The 19,779-nt window shown below is 39.8% G+C and overlaps 1 protein-coding gene and 1 long non-coding RNA gene across 4 annotated transcripts; one reads left to right on the top strand and one right to left on the bottom strand.

Annotated features, from left to right (window-relative positions):
• Positions 1-834: 834 nt before the first annotated feature.
• On the bottom strand, positions 835-6,542 carry LOC133368419 (uncharacterized). 2 transcript variants are annotated; one of them, XR_009758634.1, is made up of 3 exons: positions 6,250-6,542; positions 5,321-5,381; positions 835-2,408 (listed from the first exon to the last, which is right to left on the bottom strand). It is a non-coding gene; the product is annotated as an uncharacterized LOC133368419 (long non-coding RNA). The 2 variants fall into 2 exon arrangements; XR_009758635.1 differs by lacking the exon at positions 6,250-6,542 and adding an exon at positions 5,698-5,911.
• On the top strand, positions 6,031-18,921 carry MYLIP (myosin regulatory light chain interacting protein). Of its 2 annotated transcripts, none has more exons than XM_061592628.1 (7): positions 6,031-6,163; positions 7,943-8,133; positions 12,577-12,762; positions 13,837-14,034; positions 15,117-15,281; positions 16,254-16,674; positions 17,574-18,921. In XM_061592628.1, exons 2-7 carry the CDS (start codon positions 8,051-8,053, stop codon positions 17,661-17,663), a joined length of 1,143 nt encoding a protein of 380 aa, XP_061448612.1. In that variant the 5' UTR covers positions 6,031-6,163; positions 7,943-8,050; the 3' UTR covers positions 17,664-18,921. The 2 variants fall into 2 exon arrangements, with proteins under 2 accessions (XP_061448612.1, XP_061448603.1); XM_061592619.1 differs by lacking the exon at positions 6,031-6,163 and adding an exon at positions 6,649-6,829.
• Positions 18,922-19,779: the final 858 nt, after the last annotated feature.

Here is a 19,779-nt window from a genome sequence, read left to right as displayed (position 1 = left end):
ACTATAATTGCCAATATGATGCATGGGGTCCTCGGCTTTTTTGGGCCCATGGCCACATCTGAAATTTTGAGAAAGTGCTCTGTGGGCGCTGCTAGAAAATGGCTGCCTTAGGGGTGGAATAATCATTTACTACTGCAGCAAAACATCCATTTTACAAAAGGCAAACTGGTGAGGCTAAAAGACAAACATTTTGTTTAAGAACCTCAATAAAAGGTAGAGGCTTTATGAGCTCCAAAATATAATGCTGTTCCTTCAAACCCCATTTTCTGCTCCAACAGAACATCCAATTCACAGAAGGCATGCAAATTAATTTACCCAAATCACTTCTAAATAAAATTAATACTACACACAACAGGCACACCCTTTTCCTCCCAGGATTATATCCCTGGGCCCTGGATCCTCCTGTTTCTCTCCCCCCCCCCATTTCCTACCTTTATTCTATGGAAATACCAACACAGCTGCTTGTCTGCTGGTCAATCAGAATCTGACACTGAGGGGCACTGAGAGCCTGGAAGGCACTCTTGTAGATCTGACTACCTGGTTGGGTTGAAGCTGATTCCATCAGTTGCTTGTACAATAATGGCAAAAGGACATTACCATTTACTGTCAAGTTTGTTTTGTGATTTCCCCCATTAGGTTTACAGAGCTCAAGTTAGTGGGATTTGGGGAGGGAAATGGTTTGTTGGTTTGTTTGTTCAAAGCATATATACTGTTCTTCAAATGGAAAAGTTCCCAGACAAACTTACAATCAATAACACACTATCTGTCCTTGGGTGTACAATCTAAAAAAGCACAAGAAGAAAAGAAAAAGGAACATGGAGGGAAAACAAGAAATTCAGGCACCAAATCTTTAATTTTTCAAACTTTTTATAATGACCAGTTTGGAAGGAAAATGGGCAGCTCGCAGTTTAAAAAACAGATTTTGGCAGTCCCAGAGAAATACCCTGGTGGTGGCCCAGCCTTCAAGGTGAATATAATGCAGCCAGAAGTTTTTTAATTTTCAGGGCAAGACATTTGCTTTTGGAGACGTAGCCTGTAATCTGCTGTCTTCTTTTCACTCCCATAATGGTAGGCAGGTGCACAGGGGTGACACTGATACCTTTACCCCCAGAGCAGATGGTCTTGCTGCTCCTTCTCAAAAGGCAGGTGGAGCTGATGGCCTCTGAGGGGGGAATGGGACCCAGTTCAACTGGTGAAAGCAGCGATGACTGGAGATGACACGTTTTCATGGTCTCTTGCTTCTGGAAGGTAGCAACAAAGCAGCAATGCCAGTGTTGATGTGGCCTCTTCATATGTGAGTCCCTCCACATGTAGGCCCAGGGCAACTGCTCTCAGTGCTCCCCTTAAAAAGCCCTGTCTGGTCTGTGAAATCCAACAGAGTTGGTTGTTATCTGCTCTGAGGGATTCTATAAAGCTGTAGCCTAACTGCTAGCAAGGGGGCATTGGGCTTGGAAATGGGCATGTGCCTGCTGCCCTATATTGAAATAACTCTGCATGTGTTTTATGGGAGCCTAAATTGGTAATGAGTGTCTGTAATTAGTAATGAGATGGTTTAATTTGTGCCAGAGCTCTGCTGAGGCACATGTTTTCATTAGGAACATATGTAGTAAGAATAGATAAAAATGTCCCTTAGCAAGTGCAGAGTGTATTTCCCTCACCACTGATTGATAACATGGTGCACCCACAATAGGGGATTAAGAGGAAGGGTTTCCAGGTACACCTGGCCACCATTTTTATTGCTAGATATTAAGAAACAGAATGCCTTTCTAAGACACAAACTCCACTGGTGGTAGCTAACCTATGTCTTTATTAATTGTGTGCCTGCCCAAATGACATCTAACATGGGCATTGGGGTGCACAATGTCAAGTGCCATATTTTTTACAGGTAACACAGTGTTGCAGTCTCGAGTTAGAAAAAAATGTAAAACTGACTTCAGAATGATATTGAGTTGTGCACTCTTGGCCTACATAAATGCATCCTCTGTAGGGATTCTCCTTTTGATGAAACTGAAACTAGGTCCTTTGCTTGACCAAGTAACTTGTCAACAGTGGCTAGTATCAACTTTAGTTGTTATCCAACAGTGTCAGACACTCCCTCCTTTCAGGGATTCTTTCATTTCACAAGTTCTATAAACTGCAGACACTGGGAGACTGTTTTTATATGATGATGATGATGTCCTTGGTTATTGTGATGTGTAACTGGCACCACTAGGCGGCAGTTGCAAGCAACAATAACCAAAGATATATAAAAAAGCTCCCAAAGCTTCCCCAATCTACAGAATCCATCACATGCAGGATGAGAGGATAGAATTGTATATGAGAATACACACAAAATAGGCAATGTCAGAAGCTCTCTTTTTTTGATTAAGTCCTTTGAAATAAACTTCCAGAGGGGTAGCCTTATTCATCTGTAACACATAAAAAAAGAAACCAGATATACAAGGCATCATGCGGTACATTAAAGGCAAGCATATTTACCATGGCATAAGCTTCTGTGAACTAATCCACTTTATCAGATGCACAAAATGTTATCCTCCTTGACAGGTAAAGGTGTGGAGGCTTTTTATTTATTTATTGTAATGGATGACGTTAAAGGGCAAGAAAATGCAAAAGTAGTCTGTAACAATTCAATTAGAACTTAAATGAGCAGCGACCTTTCACAACAGGTGTAATAAGTGATAATGCAATCATCTTAGCACTGTCAAGTATGTTAACACCTCCAGTGGAAGAGGAAACCATTGTCTTTATTCAGACCCCAAATGAAACCATCTCATCAAGCACCATTATTAGTTCTAATTCAGCAACCTCATGCTGGATTCTCCCATGTCCTTAAAGTTTCCAGAGTGTCCTCAGAGAGTAAAATGTTACCGTTGTGGTTTCTGATATCTGTTTTGTGCCAACTTTTTTTTTTGCATTGCATAAGAGACTAGCCTGTTTGTCTTGCAAAAAATAGCAGAAGGGCATTGGTGGTAGGTAGACAACATATGCCCCACTGAAAGATGAGCAGGTGAATGAGCCCCTGATATTGTAAGGATCTGTGATAATGTTGCCAGGACAGATATGGGAACACAATTGGCACTGGTGGATGTGCAGGGTCTAGTTCCTGTGTTTGGGTTATGTGGCCTTTTGTTGTTGCTGAGTAGCTATTATAAGTTAGGGCTGCTGTCTGGACAGGCCTGAGAGAACAAAGTATCATTGCCCAGGACAGCTGCAAGATGAAATTGCTCCAACATATCCTGAAAGATCACTTTACCCCTTATATGCCCAGTTCATCACTGCGTTCTGCAGGTGAGGCCCTCCTGCAGCTACCATCTTATCAGGAAGTCCGTCCCACACAACATAGGAAACAGAGCTTCAGTGTTGTGACACCTACCCTTTAGAAGTGCCTCCCCTTAAATATTAGACTGGCGCCATTTCTGTTATCTTGTTGGCGCCTATTGAAGACCTTCCTCTTTCAACAAGCCTTTTAAGTAGAGATCTTATCCTAGTCTGCATCTTTAGATGCATCTGTTCTTAGATTTTTTTTAAAGATGTTTTAAAATTTTATTTTTAAATATATTTTTTGTTTGCCACCATGGGCTTCTTCTGGGAGGAGGGACGGGATATAATAATAATAATAATAATAATAATAATAATAATAGACCTGCAGGCCATCCTGGATTTTCAGAACTTTGATAATATTATGGGACCAAGCTGTAATTTAAAAAGATGTGGAGGCATTAGTCTAGTCGTGTTTCCAGACAAGGGATGTTGTGTGCTCTGTACTTCCCAAATACATCTTTTATTGTGGAATGCTTTAAACAGCTAATCATTTTGGATTACATTAATGGGCTAATGGGAAATTTGTATTGGGTTCTACTAATACTAGATATAAAATTAATTCTGTTAACAAAGATAAAAAGAAATGGGAACTTAAATTGATAATAGTTGATGCTGGGGCAATTATATAATGGAAGAATAGTCATGGATATGGTGGAATATGTCTACAAATTTGAATAATACTAATATGAAAAAGTCCATAAATTAGTTTTGCTGGGATTTGATTTTTAAAATAGTAAAATAGAAATGAAAACAACATTCAATAAAATTTACCTTAAAAACAAGATAAAAAGACAACTGTATCCTGCCACATACATAATCTTTCACATCTTATTTTGGCAGTATTCTCCAAACTGTCGCCCAAACCCTAAACTCTTAAATTTAATAGTGAATATTAAATAGTGAAGTCTTAAATTTAATTGTGAAGGAGAACCAATCCTTTTATCTGAATGAAAGCTACTTTAGATTTATTGAGGTGAATTTATTGAACCAGCATATATACATGGGAGTCAGTTTGAATGTGAACTGTGATGGCCAGTTATGGTCTCTGTATAGTGATGGCTTCTAGATGATGCAAGAAGCCAATTCAGTTTATCTAGGTACTAAATTACCTCTATGGTATTGTTTATTTTGCCTTCCCTGGATTAAGAGAACATTTGGGAAGACATGAGGTTTCACAGCTTATCTGCATTTTCCTTCAAGTATTTTTTTAAGCAAGAAATGTACACAGTATGACCAAGCTTACTTGCAGTTCCAAAGTTAAAACAAAGACCTAACTCTTACAGTCCTGATTAATCTTATCAATAGGAACTTAAGACGTCTTGATTAGTCTTTTTCAGTTGGCACTAAAATCTTGTCTGAGTGATGCAACCTACCACTTTGGTTTAATCAAAATCTATTGTCTAATGATAGGGAAAAAATCCTTCAGCAGCCAGAAACTTCTGATTCAGGAGGACAGTTGTGCCAAGTGAGTCAGAATAATTGTATATCAAAAATTATACAGAGACATACTCTTATATTCCCACATTTTACTTTTTCTCTGCTCGCTCAGTATATCACCAGTAGCTCCCACATTATAGATGCGGCGTTTCCAAGAAAACTGGAGTTAAACATCATTTCATTATGATTTATCTGTTCAATAAATATGGCCTGTTACATACCAAATTTCAGATTATATTCGCTGTAATAATTGCTGTTAGCTTATTAACAGTGCAATCCTATGCATGTCTACTCAGAAGTAATTCAACGAAACTGACTCTTAGGCAAGTATTGTTGTTATATGCCTTCAAGTCGATTACGACTTATGGCGACCCTATGAACCAGTGACCTCCAACAGCATCTGTCATGAACCACCCTGTTCAGATCTTGTAAGTTCAGGTCTGTGGCTTCCTTTATGGAATCAATCCATCTCTTGTTTGGCCTTCCTCTTTTTCTATTCCCTTCTGTTTTCCCCAGCATTATTGTCTTTTCTAGTGATAGGCAAGTATGAATAGGATTTTACCCTTGGAAGTATTTTTTTCCAATACTGCCCTTCTTCCGACGATCTGATTTCCCATCAGTGCCTAACAGGATACAAAAACTTGATTTATTTTATGTATTTTGGATGTGCCTTACCAGTGTGTGTGTGTTAACAGAAATTGGTAATAGTTAAAGAAATGAACATATACGATGATCTTCAGTTTAATAACTTGCTTCCTGAGCGCTGTAAAACTACGCACTACCTCTTCGCCATATTATACGGGCCAGCTTTCATTTCCGTTTTTTTAATGATTCCTATTCCCTGCTAACACTCTTGCCCCGCACATGGAGGATTCTAAGATGTACAATGGAGACCCACAAGCCCCTCTGTTAAGCTATAGCCCTTCGACAATAACAAACCGCCTTGCCCGGCTCCCCATCCCTCATGGCAGGTGATGACGCCAGAGCCATTGGAACGCGGGCAATAGACGCGGCTGTCTGGAACTCCAAAAGAAAAGCAGCTCAACCCTCCAATGGCCGTGGCAAATGATCCTCTCTCGCCCAACAGGCTGCAACGCCGCTGGAGTTGAGGCCCCGTCGCGTGGGAGATCCACCCTGCGCCCTTCCCTCACGCCTTCCTCACGTGCCTCAGCCTGGTAACAGTCACTGCAATGACGCCCAGCGCCCAGCGCCCTTCGCTCACAGCGCTCACGCTCACACCTCCCTCACGTGCTAGCGCGCTGTGCGCGCGCCGCACGAACAGAACAGGGCAGCTCTCCGCTGTCCACCTGCCCCGCTTCCTTGTGCCTAGGGGCGGGGGTGCGGCTCTGGGTGACACCCCCTCTCATGGTGTCACCCTGGTGCGGTCCGCACTCCCCGCACCCAGGTAGTTACGCCCCTGGGTTATTGAACTGTCAGCTTTCTGTGTGTGTGTGTGTGTGTGTGTGTGTGTAAGTTTATGCAATGGTCCACCTGCATCCATTGTTTGTGGTCAACAACCTGGTGAAGAGCCGCGCGCGTTCACTCTCTTTCGCCCCCACCCCCTGTTTGGTCATGAAAGGTCGTTGAGGGACCTCACGGCCGATACCCGTGAGCTGCAACTGGGATGCTCTCGCGCGTTTTCCCCTTCGGCTCGAGATTCTCTTATCAACCTCTGTTAAGGTACAGCTTTTCGACAATAACAAACTGCCTTGACCGGCTCCCCATCCCTCATGGCAGCACCACTTTGGTTGGCTTAGTTGGCTGCATGTAAATAGAACAGCGCGCGCGTATTGGTTAGGTTTCGTCTGAGGGCGGGGTCTGAGGCGGGAGGGAGCAGACCGAGGAGATATAGGAGCGGTAACTGCCGTTAGTCTCAAAGCAAAAAGATTTGAGCGTGGGAAGAGGGTGCTGTCGGGGGTGGGCGGGCGGCCAGTTAGGTAATAGTTGGGACTTCAGTGTGCGTCTTCGCGACGAGGCAGCGGCCATGCTGTGCTATGTGACCAGGCCGGATGCGGTGGTGATGGAGGTGGAGGTAGAGGCCAAAGCCAACGGCGAAGACTGCCTCAACCAGGTGAAGAGCCGCGCGCGTTCACTCTCTTTCGCCCCCACCCCCTGTTTGGTCACGAATGGTCGTTGAGGGATCTCACGGCCGCTACCCGTGAGCTGCAACTGGGATGCTCTCGCGCGTTTTCCCCTTCGGCTCGAGATTCTCCGCTCACGTCCAGATGACATTGTCTCCTCTTTTTCTCTCCTGCTTCCTCTCCCCCCCCCCAATCTCACACTCATTCACAGGCACCAAAGGGAAGGCTGGTTTAACGCGGCGAGGAGTGTCGAATACCCGCCGTCGCCCTTTCCCGTACTTAATGGAATGGGCAGAGCAGCTCAGGATCAGGCTGGAAGAAGAGAAACGTGGGAGGGGGGATATAACGGCCTCCGAGCTGTGGAGCCTGGGGCGGCGCTGATAGTCCTGATGCTTCCCACGCGTTGGCAGTGAACTGCTGCTCCCTCCCTCTCATCGTGAAAATTCCCCTAAACCCAGTTTTAGCAGCACCAGCCACGTGGCACTTTACACTGGGGCGATGGCAGGTGATTGGACTGCCTCCCCCGAAATGGTATCACACCACTTGGGGAATACTTGTCCGGCAGTGTGGACAAACGATTACATTTTTTTTGCGACGAGTGTGGTAACGAAACACTGCAGTGCTTTCCTGTTCATTGATACCACGTGATGTAATGTCCATGCCACATGTGACCGAGTGGTTATTGAACTGTCAGCTTTCTCTGTGTGTGTGTGTGTGTGTGTAAGTTTATGCAATGGTCCACCTGCATCCATGGTTTGTGGTCATTTAACCCAGTGCATATACCCAACTGTTAATACATTTGTTAATTTGGAGAAGATCTAAGTATCTAATAGATTATTGGTTTTGGTGTTTACAACATGCTTAGTTAGATAGATAGATCATTATTGCTAAAGGCTTTAGCCTAACACCGTAAGAGCAGTCTTGATCAGGTTTGTTCATATTTAGATGGACACTTGGAGTATTTATGAGCTCCACCAATATTAAATGGCATATTGCTGTTTTGCAGGCTACCTCGTTCACTAGCTCATTGAACTTGTGTTTTGCTATGCTACCTCCATGATGGGTTTCATGCTAACTTTTATGATGCTTCAATTTTTAATTAGGTTTGTAGACGTTTGGGGATTATAGAAGTTGATTACTTCGGACTCCAGTTCACAGGCAGCAAAGGAGAGAATTTGTGGCTGAATTTGCGAAACAGAATATCCCAGCAGATGGATGGTCTCCCTCCTTACAGAATGAAATTGCGTGTCAAGTTCTTTGTGGAGCCCCATCTCATCTTGCAAGAACAGACAAGGTAAAGGAAGAACTCCCAGTGAGAGCTGTTCTCACATTATTTTGAATATATGCAACCACAGTATAAGGTCAGCTTGTGACTTTCAGCATGTCTGTAGAGTTGAATCTGAAGTTATGGTCTTACTGGAAAGTAGTACTTATTATGGAGAATAAAAACTACTGTAACAGTTTATGTTCTGATATGGGACCTGGTAGTATCTTTTTTCATTACAGAAACCTTTCTACAAGTGGAAGAAACACAAAGCATTGGCTGCAGTGCCCGATAATAACCTCTTAGCGGTGTTACTGCCGGTCATTTTAAAATGTTCATAGCAGGAAACTCTTCCTCCCAGTGTTTCAACTTACAGAACTCTGGTATCATATTACAGTATGATTCAAACAACTGTAGGCCCCATTTCAAACCACAAAGAGAAAACAGCTGTTTTCCCCCTTAGGAAATATATAGTGGTCTTCATCTTAAACTTGAAGTCAAGCATTCACAAAAATGGTGTAATTACACTCTTAAAATACACTTGGCTCAACATTTCCTCACTATAGTACCTCTTTAAGTACTTTTCATGGTAAAATTTCACACAGACTTTAAAATGCTTAAGATGAAATGTTCCAGTAGGATGGTGAAGATTTTTTTAAAAGATATTTGCTTATTGTAGAAAAATGCTTTCCAAACTGTAGTCTGCTAGATAGTTGGAGATAATCACAGGTGTTCTATGAAGGCATTCATGGTGTTTTGTATATAATGTTATTCAGTGACTTAATCATTTGCCAGGCAAGCTACTAACTAGTAAAACTCGCTAGTCACTGCCTTGTGGCATATAGGCTCATAGAATGGACTGGAATATTTCTGAAGTAATCTATGGGGTTCTTAATATTTGGACTGCATCCTGTATCTTGTGTGTGTCTTATGTGCCTTCAAGTTGATTACAACTTATGGCAATGGTGTGCATCTGAAGAGGAGGGTCCTGTATCTTAAGTGTGCACAAATCTCCTGAGTTGCATTTCATGTGTTCATTAAGTTATTGTCAAGCTTCCTTTGCATGTGCTGGAAGAGTGTTTCTTACATGAATCTTTGCTCAATATTTGCTTGTAAAACAATACTGTGCTATATAAGTTGGGGAACTTTTTTTAATGCTGGTACAGTTCTGTGGTGCTATGCAAAGACTGGCTTACAGCTGTCTGGGACTTTTAATCATTTCCAGTGACAATAAAATATTTTAATTTTTGTGCTAGGCTTGCACAGTGAAGAGTAGAAGTTATAGTCATATCTCAATACATCAGCAGTTTTTTGGCCTGCTATAAATGCTATAGTGCTAGGCTAGCTCCAAAGTGAGTACAAGTAAATTTTAAAAAGAACTTGTTTTGGTGGCTTTATATGTTCTTTCAGGCTTAAGAGGTTTGATGTTAACATCTCATCCTTATCTACTCTGTGCCAGTGAAAAAAGAAGTGGAAGTTTTGGAGCGCACAGAAAGGATCAGTTCCTTTTATTTGCATAATCTTGATTATCTTTGTAGATAAGCAATATGCTAATACTGAAAAATAACAACTTAATCTAGTATCACCCATTGTGAATATGTGTTGCAAATAGAAGCAGAGTGGTAAGTGGCGGTAACGCAGCCGAAGCTCTGCTCATGGCCGGAGTTCAATTCCAAGGGAAGGAGGAAGTCGAATCTCTGGTAAAAGGGGTCGAGGTCCACTCAGCCTTCCATCCATCCGTGGTCAGTAAAATGAGTACCCGGCATACGCTGGGGGGTAAAGAAAGACCGGGGAAGGAACTGGCAATCCCACCCCATATATATGGTCTGCCTAGTAAACGTCGCAAGACGTCACCCCAAGAGTGGGAAACAACTCGCACTACAAGTGCGGGGACACCTTTACCTTTATATGTTTGAGGGATTCAAGAGCTGGCTGGTATGAGAGGGTTTTGGTATCAATTCAAGAGTTCAAGCCTAAACCACTCTCCACATAAATCTGAATTATATTGGATTTTGAAGGTGTAATGATCTGTTCTGATTTGTCTTAATCCATGAAATTGTTTTTAATAGGCTTGAGAATATAACACTAAGTGTGAAGCCTTGATGGGTGTTCTGCTGTTTTAACTTGATAGGCTGAATAATTCTTCAAGCTTTGATTTCAACAGTAGCAAATTTGTTTGTATTCTGCTATAGTAATTCATAGCCAGAAAAAAGTCCAAAAAATGTGCCAGCTGAAATTTCATGGTCTTATATGTGGTAAACACGTTTATTCCAGGTCCATGTGCAAAGTTCAAATGTTTCAATATATGCAGTTACTTTATATTGTTAAAAAGTGGGAGAGAGAAATTAATGTATACTCTTTTAAAAGGAGTTTCTATAATTGCTTTGTAATTATAATGAGTTGTAATGTGAAAGTTGAATCTCAAAACTTGTTCTGGGTGCGGCTGTGTTGTACTTGCTAACAGTTTCTGGCTTCAAGGAAGGATGTATGGCTGCTGCTCTAGAGATCAACAATGTAACTAGAGGTCATTGACTGAAAGTAACCTTTGTTAATAGCTGCTAGGCTGTTGTACTGAATGACTTGCTGCATTGGAAGAAAGCCGAGTTTCTGGAGAAATTCAACTCCTGTCTGGTTTGAAATAGTTGTCTCAGAGAAGAAAGTTCTGCTTTTGTGGTTGAGGCTTTTTGTGAAACAAGTAACAAGTCTAAAATACCTTTGGAATAGCAAGCAATGTTGACATTGAGTAAACAAGTGCTACTTCTTGTATTAAATTTTATCATTTAAAATTTCATGTTAAAGTTCAACAACAATGCAATTAGCTTTCCTACTGGAATAAAATAACCTTTTTATAGTGAGTGGTCTGAGAACTAAAGGGCATGACAAAACCAGTTCATTTAATTTTACATTATAACATCTAGTGCATTAATTATTTAATTAAGAACTGAAGTTTAGTTTTACATCTGAAGGCATAAATTCAGAATATTGCCCTGTCCAGTGAGCTATTTTAAATTTAATACGTGGTTTCAAACAGCTTGCTGGATTTAAAATGGCTTGTTAAATTTGCATGCTCAAGGTATTTCTCACGTGTAATTTGCAATCTGAACATATTTGGCTATGTAAGCGTTTGTGTGTTATCTAAGTGCAATAAAATGTGGCGGCTGTTGAAGCAAGTGCTGAATACATTAACTATATGAGGCATAGTTGAACAGCCGGTAGTAACCTTTCCACTCATTAATCAACAGTGTTGAACTAGGCTTGGGAATCTTGCCTCCTCTGCCAGTGTATTGATATGACATGGCTAAAAGGTATTGTGTAATAAACTACAATCCTATATACTTTCCATCTGCTTAGATTCTTGCACATTGATCTAGATAAATTCTTGCTCATTTCCTTCACTGATACCATATTCTACTCTCTCTCCCCAAGTTGTGTCTCAGTACACTACTATATGCATATGGGGGGAGGAGTGCACAATTCTTGCACTCCTTCCAACTCATCCCCTTGCACCAGGGAATAGGCTACTCTAAAGGGACCCACTGGTCTAGGGTAAGGTTCAGGGGGAAAAGAGGGCTCTTTTGGATCTCAACCCATGTGTTTTAGGTTTTCTCTTTTCCTGGGAAATGGATAAAAACCTAACAGTACTCATGAGAGTTCTTTGTGCATAATCTGGTGCCTGTCTTGTATTAGTTGTATGTAAATGTTTCTAGGCTCACAAATTGGTACAGGATTGTCATGCCTGCATTCTCATGAGTATAACCAACATTGGCCAGAATGTTAATTTATTATTTTAAAATAGATTTTTTAAAAACATTCACAATGCACTTAAATATTAATAGGCTCAACTGTATTTCCAGTATCGTGTGAGATTACTTATTGCCTATCACCAGATACTTAATAGGCTCATGACAGATTTCTTCTTCCCTTCCTTTGTGTCTGAGAAATGCTCAGTGTGGACAAAAGCTTGAAAGTCAACTTCTGTCAGCTAGGTGTACTCTGTTCATGTTGAAGCAATTCTCTGCCTTTTTTTACTTTAAAGCCTTCAATTCCATATGCTTCCTAAATCATTGATCTTCAGAGGAAATATCTCTGTCAGTTGATAATGGTGTTCATTGCGCTTCATTCTTTTTAAGTCAACATTGTCCTTCATTGTGGATCATCAGCAATGTGAGAAGTCACAAGTAAAACACATTTTCCTAATTAAACCCCTCTAAAGTACCATTTTATTCCTGTAAACTTTGAATGAATACTCACTCCTGCTAAAGCTTAGTCCTTTAATATTGTCTTTATATTTCAATGTCATTTCATTCCAGATAACTTTGTTATTCTGCAGTTTATTTTCACATTCTTTCAGTTAGAGAAATTGGAACAATATTTTGTAAAATGTATTAAGCAAGAAGAAAGAATGGTGTCACATGGTGAGCAAGTTCTGTATTTTACTTTCTACATAATTTTTTTTACTTCATTTCATTTTAGGCGCATGTTTTTCTTACATATAGAAGAGGATCTTCTGGCTGGTAATATTCAGTGTTCTTCTGAGCATGCAATAGAACTTAGTGCACTGCTTGCCCAACTGAAGTTTGGTGATTATAATCAAAATACTGCCAAATATCACTATGAAGAGTTCTGTGCAAAGGAGCTTACCACTGCAGTTTTGGACAGGTAAGAGGGCTTGTTTTCTAGGAACATAACACAGCTGAAATACTTCTTCAAATGCACATTGGTGACAAAATCACTGCGAATTACACATTTTTATTTGAAGGCTTCATGTTAACATACCTAATTCTAAGACTTCTTCATTTTCTATAATACTTATTAGATCTAAGGATGTTAATTTTTGAAGCTAATTGTTACTGGTGCATTACTCTAATGGAGAATATATCATTCCTGATCCTCAGACTGATGAAATAAAATGTTTTTTAAATGGCCTGGTGTCAGTGGGAGAATTAGCATCTCTCCCATTGAACTGAGTAATATTTAGAATTGTTTAACTTTGGTGAGCTTGTTCCCCAATGAGAGTTTAGAGCTTTAAAACACGAGGTCACTTTTATAGTTCAACAAACTATATTATCTCATTTTTCTTAAGGCACCTAATCTTATCAACAAATGTTTAATTTGTCGGCCTATAAAGTCTTAATCCTAAATAATGCACAATAGCTTACATTTAAATTAGGACAAGAAATTGCTGAACTATGTATCATAAGAACATAAGAACATAAGAAGAGCCTGCTGGATCAGGCCAGTGGCCCATCTAGTCCAGCATCCTGTTCTCACAGTGGCCAACCAGGTGCCTGGGGGAAGCCCGCAAGCAGGACCCGAGTGCAAGAACACTCTCCCCTCCTGAGGCTTCCGGCAACTGGTTTTCAGAAGCATGCTGCCTCTGACTAGGGTGGCACAGCACAGCCATCACGGCTAGTAGCCATTGATAGCCCTGTCCTCCATGAATTTGTCTAATCTTCTTTTAAAGCCGTCCAAGCTGGTGGCCATTACTGCATCTTGTGGGAGCAAATTCCATAGTTTAACTATGCGCTGAGTAAAGAAGTACTCCCTTTTGTCTGTCCTGAATCTTCCAACATTCAGCTTCTTTGAATGTCCACGAGTTCTAGTATTATCCTTAAAAACAAAAATGAATACCATTTGAGATCTTTTTGTTAAAAGCCAGTATTTGTCTTTTAAGGAATATCTTGCCATTGCTAATGAATGATTAACCTATTCTGAACTTTTTGGTACCTACAGTATTACTGCAAAGCATAAGGAACTTGAAGGCCTCACCCAAGCTTCAGCAGAGTATCAGGTTTTACAGATTATGTCAACACTGGAGAACTATGGGGTGGAGTGGCATTCTGTTAGAGACGGCGAAGGGCAAAAACTTTTCATTGGTGTTGGTCCTGAGGGCATTGCCATGTGTAAAGATGACTTCATTCCCATCAACAGGTAATAAATGCCTAATAAACATATAAGGCTCTGTAAAAGGTTCAGAAGAGTTGTTGGCTACATGTCTGTTTTGATTCGGCTATTGTAAGAGGCATAGAGAACAATGAGTGACATCCAACATCACGAGTGGATTTCGGCAACGGGACTTGTCATTGCCCGTCTTCCATCCCTCTTCCTCTTAGGAAGCACTGCTTTGCAAGTCCTGTGCCTGGTGTTTAGGAAGTGCTGAGCACAAGGCTAGCAAAGCGCTTTGTATAGCACATCCCAAGTGACTAATTGTTGGCCACTTGGAAAACACTGGGCAAGAGGCTTTGCAGGCACAGCTGATTGACAGTTAATGCAAAGCCCTTTCATCCAAGCCCCACATTTATCTGCCCCTCACCTGATGTCAAATATGAGTAGGTGGGCGTGGCTTGGCCAAATGGGAAGGCCTGGTGGGCTTGATTGGGGCCACAGGCTGGAAGTTCCCCACCTCTACTATAAATTAAGTTGTCACAATAGTTGTAGCTGATTTTGCTTGTGCATGATGTGGAACCAGATTACTTGAGGAAATGCCTTGACCCATATACCCCTACCTGACAGTTGCATTCCTCTGATGGGCTATTGTTCGAATTCTGTATGCCACAGAGGTATGCCTGACATTGACTAGAAACCAGGCCTTTAGTGTTGTGGCTCCTGCTCCCTGGGATTGGCTTCAAAGTGAAATCAGTCAACCACTTAGCAGTTTTGCTTTCAAGAGCTGTTGAAAATTTAACTTTTTAAGAGGGCTTTCCCTGAAGAGCGACTAAGCCATTTTACATTTTGTGCCATATGGGATCTTGTAATTTAATTATTTTAAAACTTTTTTTTTAGACTTATGTATGTATATTTTTACTATATCTGTTCTCTTGATATGCTTATATGCTTCTGAAACATTTGTTGGGAAACAGTTGATAAATTCTTAAATAAAATCAGACTGGTTTTAGCTTTAATATTAATCTTAACTTAGCACTACCAGTCCATAACTGGTCTCTAGTTGTTCATTACAGCGCTTTTAGGGTAGCTGTACAGGTGTTCTGTTAATTTTTTTCTTATTTTTTTAGAATTGCTTACCCAGTTGTACAAATGGCAACGCAATCTGGGAAGAATGTGTACCTGACTGTCACAAAGGAATCTGGCAATAGTATAGTTCACCTTTTCAAGATGATCAGCACCAGAGCAGCTAGTGGACTGTACAGAGCAATAACAGAAACACATGCATTTTACAGGTTTGTATTTCTAGAATACAAAACCACTTCAAAATGGAAATGAATAGTTGCACTAAGTCCTACATAAGCGTTCAAGTTTGTTTTTATCTGGTATAACCATAGTGTCTAAACTCAGGACCATTCAGACCATGGTATTCCCGATATCTATGTATGGATGTGAAAGCTGGACTGTGAAAAAAAGGGAAGAGAGAAAAAATCAACGCATTTGAAATGTGGTGCTGGAGGAGAGCTTTGCGCATACCATGGACTGCAAAAAAGACAAATAATTGGGTGTTAGAACAAATTAAACCAGAACTGTCACTAGAAGCTAAAATGATGAAACTGAGGTTATCATACTTTGGACACATGAGAAGACATGATTCACTAGAAAAGACAATAATGCTGGGAAAAACAGAAGGAAGTAGAAAAAGGGGAAGGCCAAACAAGAGATGGATTGATTCCATAAAGGAAGCCACAGACCTGAACTTATAAGATCTGAACAGGGTGGTTCATGACAGATGTTCTTGGAGGTCACTGATTCATAGGGTCGCCATAAGTCGTAATCGACTTGAAGGCACATAACAACAACAAACCATAGTGTAAACTTTATTGTGGAATAAAAAGCTTCATTTTATTGTACTGCGGTATCCACCTGAATAGATTTTATGGTTGGGAATGTTCTTTTTCTTTCTGAAGTGGGAAGGAGTGGTTGAAGAAATATGTCCTACTAACACAAGATAAAGTTAACACTTCCTAACCATACCATTAATCTAATTTCTCATGCAGCTCTGATTTAACAAGCCAGTAACAATCCATTTGAAATTCTCTTTTGGGAAAGAAAGTATTCAACTAAGAATGCCATTTTGTTTTTAGAATATCTTCCTTGTTCTCATTACAGTTATAGTGTTAGAATTCCCTGATTAAATAGCACCAAGAATTTCTACTTTTTATTCAGTTTGACTGAGTTGTATTTGTGTTTTTCTCTATCGGCAGGTGTGACACAGTTACTAGTGCTGTCATGATGCAGTACAGTCGAGACTTAAAGGGTCACTTAGCTTCCTTGTTCCTGAATGAGAATATTAATCTTGGCAAAAAGTATGTGTTTGATATTAAGCGGACATCTAAGGAAGCTTATGATCATGCAAGGCGGACCCTTTACAATGCTGGCATTGTTGATCTTGTTTCAAGAAGTGACCAGAGCCTACCTAGTTCTCCCCTGAAGTCTCCAGAAAGCAGTATGAACTGTGACAGCTGTGAGGGTCTCAACTGCCAGCAGATGAAAAGTCTTCAAGAAAAGTTACGGAAGCTTAAAGAATCTTTACTATGCATGGTATGCTGTGAAGAAGAAATAAATTCAACGTTTTGTCCATGTGGTCACACTGTATGCTGTGAATCATGTGCCACACAGTTGCAGGTAACTATAAGAGTCAACATCACATTGCAAGTTAAAGTATTGACTTGATTTGCACATCCCATGAAAGTATAGTGTAAAACAAACTGTGGCTTAATGTGAATGAGAAGTGTGACTTGTTGTAGTGTCCAAACTTGGGCTTGTGGCTTGTTTCCTCCAGGTAAGCCATGAGTAGTAATCCAGAAGCTTTGGCTACCATTCATGGTTTGTTTGGAGAGAAACTACTAGCCCAAGTTTGGACAAGCCAGCTATACACCAGCATGCTGCTCATGCCCATTAAACCACAGTTTGTTTTAAACTTTGCTATAATGTGATGTGCAGACTCAGCCATTATCTTTCAACATAAATTGCAGTTTTCCATAATTAAAACTATCAAAACTATTGACAAAATACAGAATTGCACTAAAGGTATAGAGGGGAAAATCAGTCTGTGGCATTTAATAACTGTGCATGGCCTTGCACTGTCTGGGATACTGTTGAGAAAAGGGGGAGCTATTCGCTAGTAGTGGTCAAAACACTGCCTGCCCTGTCAGTCCTTAATCACACTGGCTAGACTCAGCCTACCAGGTAAGCAACAAAAATTTAGATGAAAACTGTAAAAGTGTCAGGCATGAGCTGGAAATGCTTTGGAACTTCACATTTGTTACATTTTATAGCATCTTGCATTGAGATCATGTGATCTCTACCTTATATTCTGAAAATTGTCAATGGAAGCATATATGTTGTAGTTATGAACATATTCTTATAAAACTGATAAGTCTTGCTTTCATGATAAGTGTTTTTAAAAACTTATTCAGTGAATATTAGAACCTTCTGGTTGTGTGAACTGATAAACTGTTATGTTAGACACAGAGTTATTAACAACAGTGAAGAAATGTTCCAACTTCTGTTTTTCCTTCTAGTCATGTCCAGTTTGCAGATCTCGAGTAGAGCACGTCCAGCATGTGTATTTGCCTACCCACACCAGTCTGCTTAATCTGATGGTAATATGACCTCCATGTTATCACTGGAAGATGTACACTATACAAGCTTCTAAAATATCTTGTACTTCCAAAATACTGCACTAATGTTTACTCCAACAATGATGGTGAAGGTGAGCAGTCAACTTCAGCATCTGCCAGCAATTATAGTTAGAATGGCGGCTACAAAACTATTGGGGGGGGAGGGGGAAGAATAGGGAAACAAGTCTCTGTTCAGAGTGTTTTGAGAATATGTTTTATGGCTATACTGTCAATGACTTGTAGACAACCTCATGTTACCTGAAACAACATTTATTTATAAAATGGCAATATTCAAAAAATTCTGAGAAGAGGACAGATGACAGGTTACTTTAGTATCCAGCAGGGGCAACATAGCCTGTTTTTGCATTTTATAAAGATTGTTTTTAAAGTTACTTTATTTAGCATGATCACTCCATTTACCTTTTAGCAAAACTAGTTTTTAATATCTACATCAGTTGTAGCACAGTAACTTAGTTTCTGCTTTTAGTCTCACTGAAGAAACTATTTTTATTTTTAAATCTGTGTCTTTAAGAACCTAAGATTGCAAAGCTTTAAGCAAATAGTTTTTTGTTTCAGCCAAAATAGATAACTTGCAAAAATACTGTAAAAAATTGAGTAAACTTTGAAGCTTGTTAAGCACCTCCTGAGAAAATGTTGAAATACATACATATGTTTTAAAAAAGTAACTTTGAAATCTGTAGAAACATTTTTCTCTTACAAGAGTCAGTTGTTTCTCTTGTACTTGTTTCTGTTTATCTGCCTTGTGTTGGGAGAAATGTATCCTCAAACAGTATAACCTTAATATGGTTTTCTAAAATGCAGTTGTGTTAAATTATTCTTTAATCTGTCTTACCTTCTACTACAAATCCTATTTCTGGGCATTTTGGACTTTGGTCAGCTAGTGAATGCTCCAAAATATTGAAAACTAGATGACCGTGTTTGGGTGCAATACTAGCTAAAAAGAAAGCTAGAAAAGTCACTTTACCAAGACTTTCTGAATATACTTTTCATATTGCCTTAATGTAGCAGTAATGTGTGTATGCATTTGTTTCTTTGCACAGACATTTTGTCAAAATATTAAAGCTCTACTTTTTTATGGCACATTAGCATATAAACCTTACTCCAAAAGGTATTTATTTTTTCACTTTGTAAAATATTTTGTTTCCACATAAAGCAAGAACTCCTATGAAGGTAGACAACTTGTCTTTTTTATATATATTCAGGTTAATAAAGGAATTTTTAAATAGAATTTGGCAGTACTTCTTCATTTGCACATACATACTAATGTTAACTTAGGGCAACTTTCCCTTTATGTCCAGGTGGGTGCAGGTGAATGGGTGGCAGGAGGGAAGAAAGGAAGAGTAGGTCCCTATATTTGCTCAAGCAGAAGTCTGTTGTGCCAGAAGGATGCCACAATCACCCTATATTTTATTTCTGATTATTTTTATTTAGATTTTTAAATTAACATGTAACATAAGATATGACATAATGACAAAATCATACTGCATAGCTTTTAGCATTAAACACTGTTTAATTATATTGACACTATACTGCTTTACGTTTATTTTGTCTATTCTATTTACATATTTCTGTACTGCCCTTCATCATGTGGTTGCATAATAAATAAACATAAACAGCATAATAAAAAACACCAATACATTTGATCAGGTAACTTCCCTTGTAGACTTGGGAACTCTGTGGACATAATACATCTCAACTGCAGCAAAGCTTTTGACAAAGTACCCCATGATATTCTGATTAGCAAGCTAGCTAAATGTGGGCTGGATGGAACAACTACCAGGCAGATCCACAGTTGGTTACAGAATCGTACTCAAAAAGTGCTTATTAATGGTTCTTTCTCAAACTGGGGTGAGGTAATGAGTGGGCTACTGCAGGGCTCAGTCCTGGGCCCAGTGCTCATCAACATTTTATTAATGACTTGGATGAGGAAGTGCAGGGAATGCTTATTAAATTTGCAGCTGATACAAAATTGAGAGGGATAGCTAATACCCTGAAAGACGTTCACAGGGTATCTTGATAGGCTGGAGCATTGGGCTGAAAACAACAGAAAGAAATTTAACAGGGATAAGGGCAAAGTTCTACACCT

The sequence above is a fragment of the Rhineura floridana genome, chromosome 1 (genome assembly GCF_030035675.1).
Source record: "Rhineura floridana isolate rRhiFlo1 chromosome 1, rRhiFlo1.hap2, whole genome shotgun sequence".
Classification (NCBI taxonomy): Eukaryota; Metazoa; Chordata; class Lepidosauria; order Squamata; family Rhineuridae; genus Rhineura; species Rhineura floridana.
This window is presented reverse-complemented; position numbering and strand designations above follow the sequence as displayed.

Excerpts from the sequence above, each read along its gene's own strand:
- MYLIP (XM_061592619.1), top strand. The coding sequence starts at position 6,743 with ATGCTGTGCTATGTGACCAGGCCGGATGCGGTGGTGATGGAGGTGGAG. Across the intron at positions 8,134-12,576 it reads ATCTTGCAAGAACAGACAAG|GCGCATGTTTTTCTTACATA; the intron begins GTAAAGGAAGAA and ends ATTTCATTTTAG. Across the intron at positions 12,763-13,836 it reads ACCACTGCAGTTTTGGACAG|TATTACTGCAAAGCATAAGG; the intron begins GTAAGAGGGCTT and ends TGGTACCTACAG.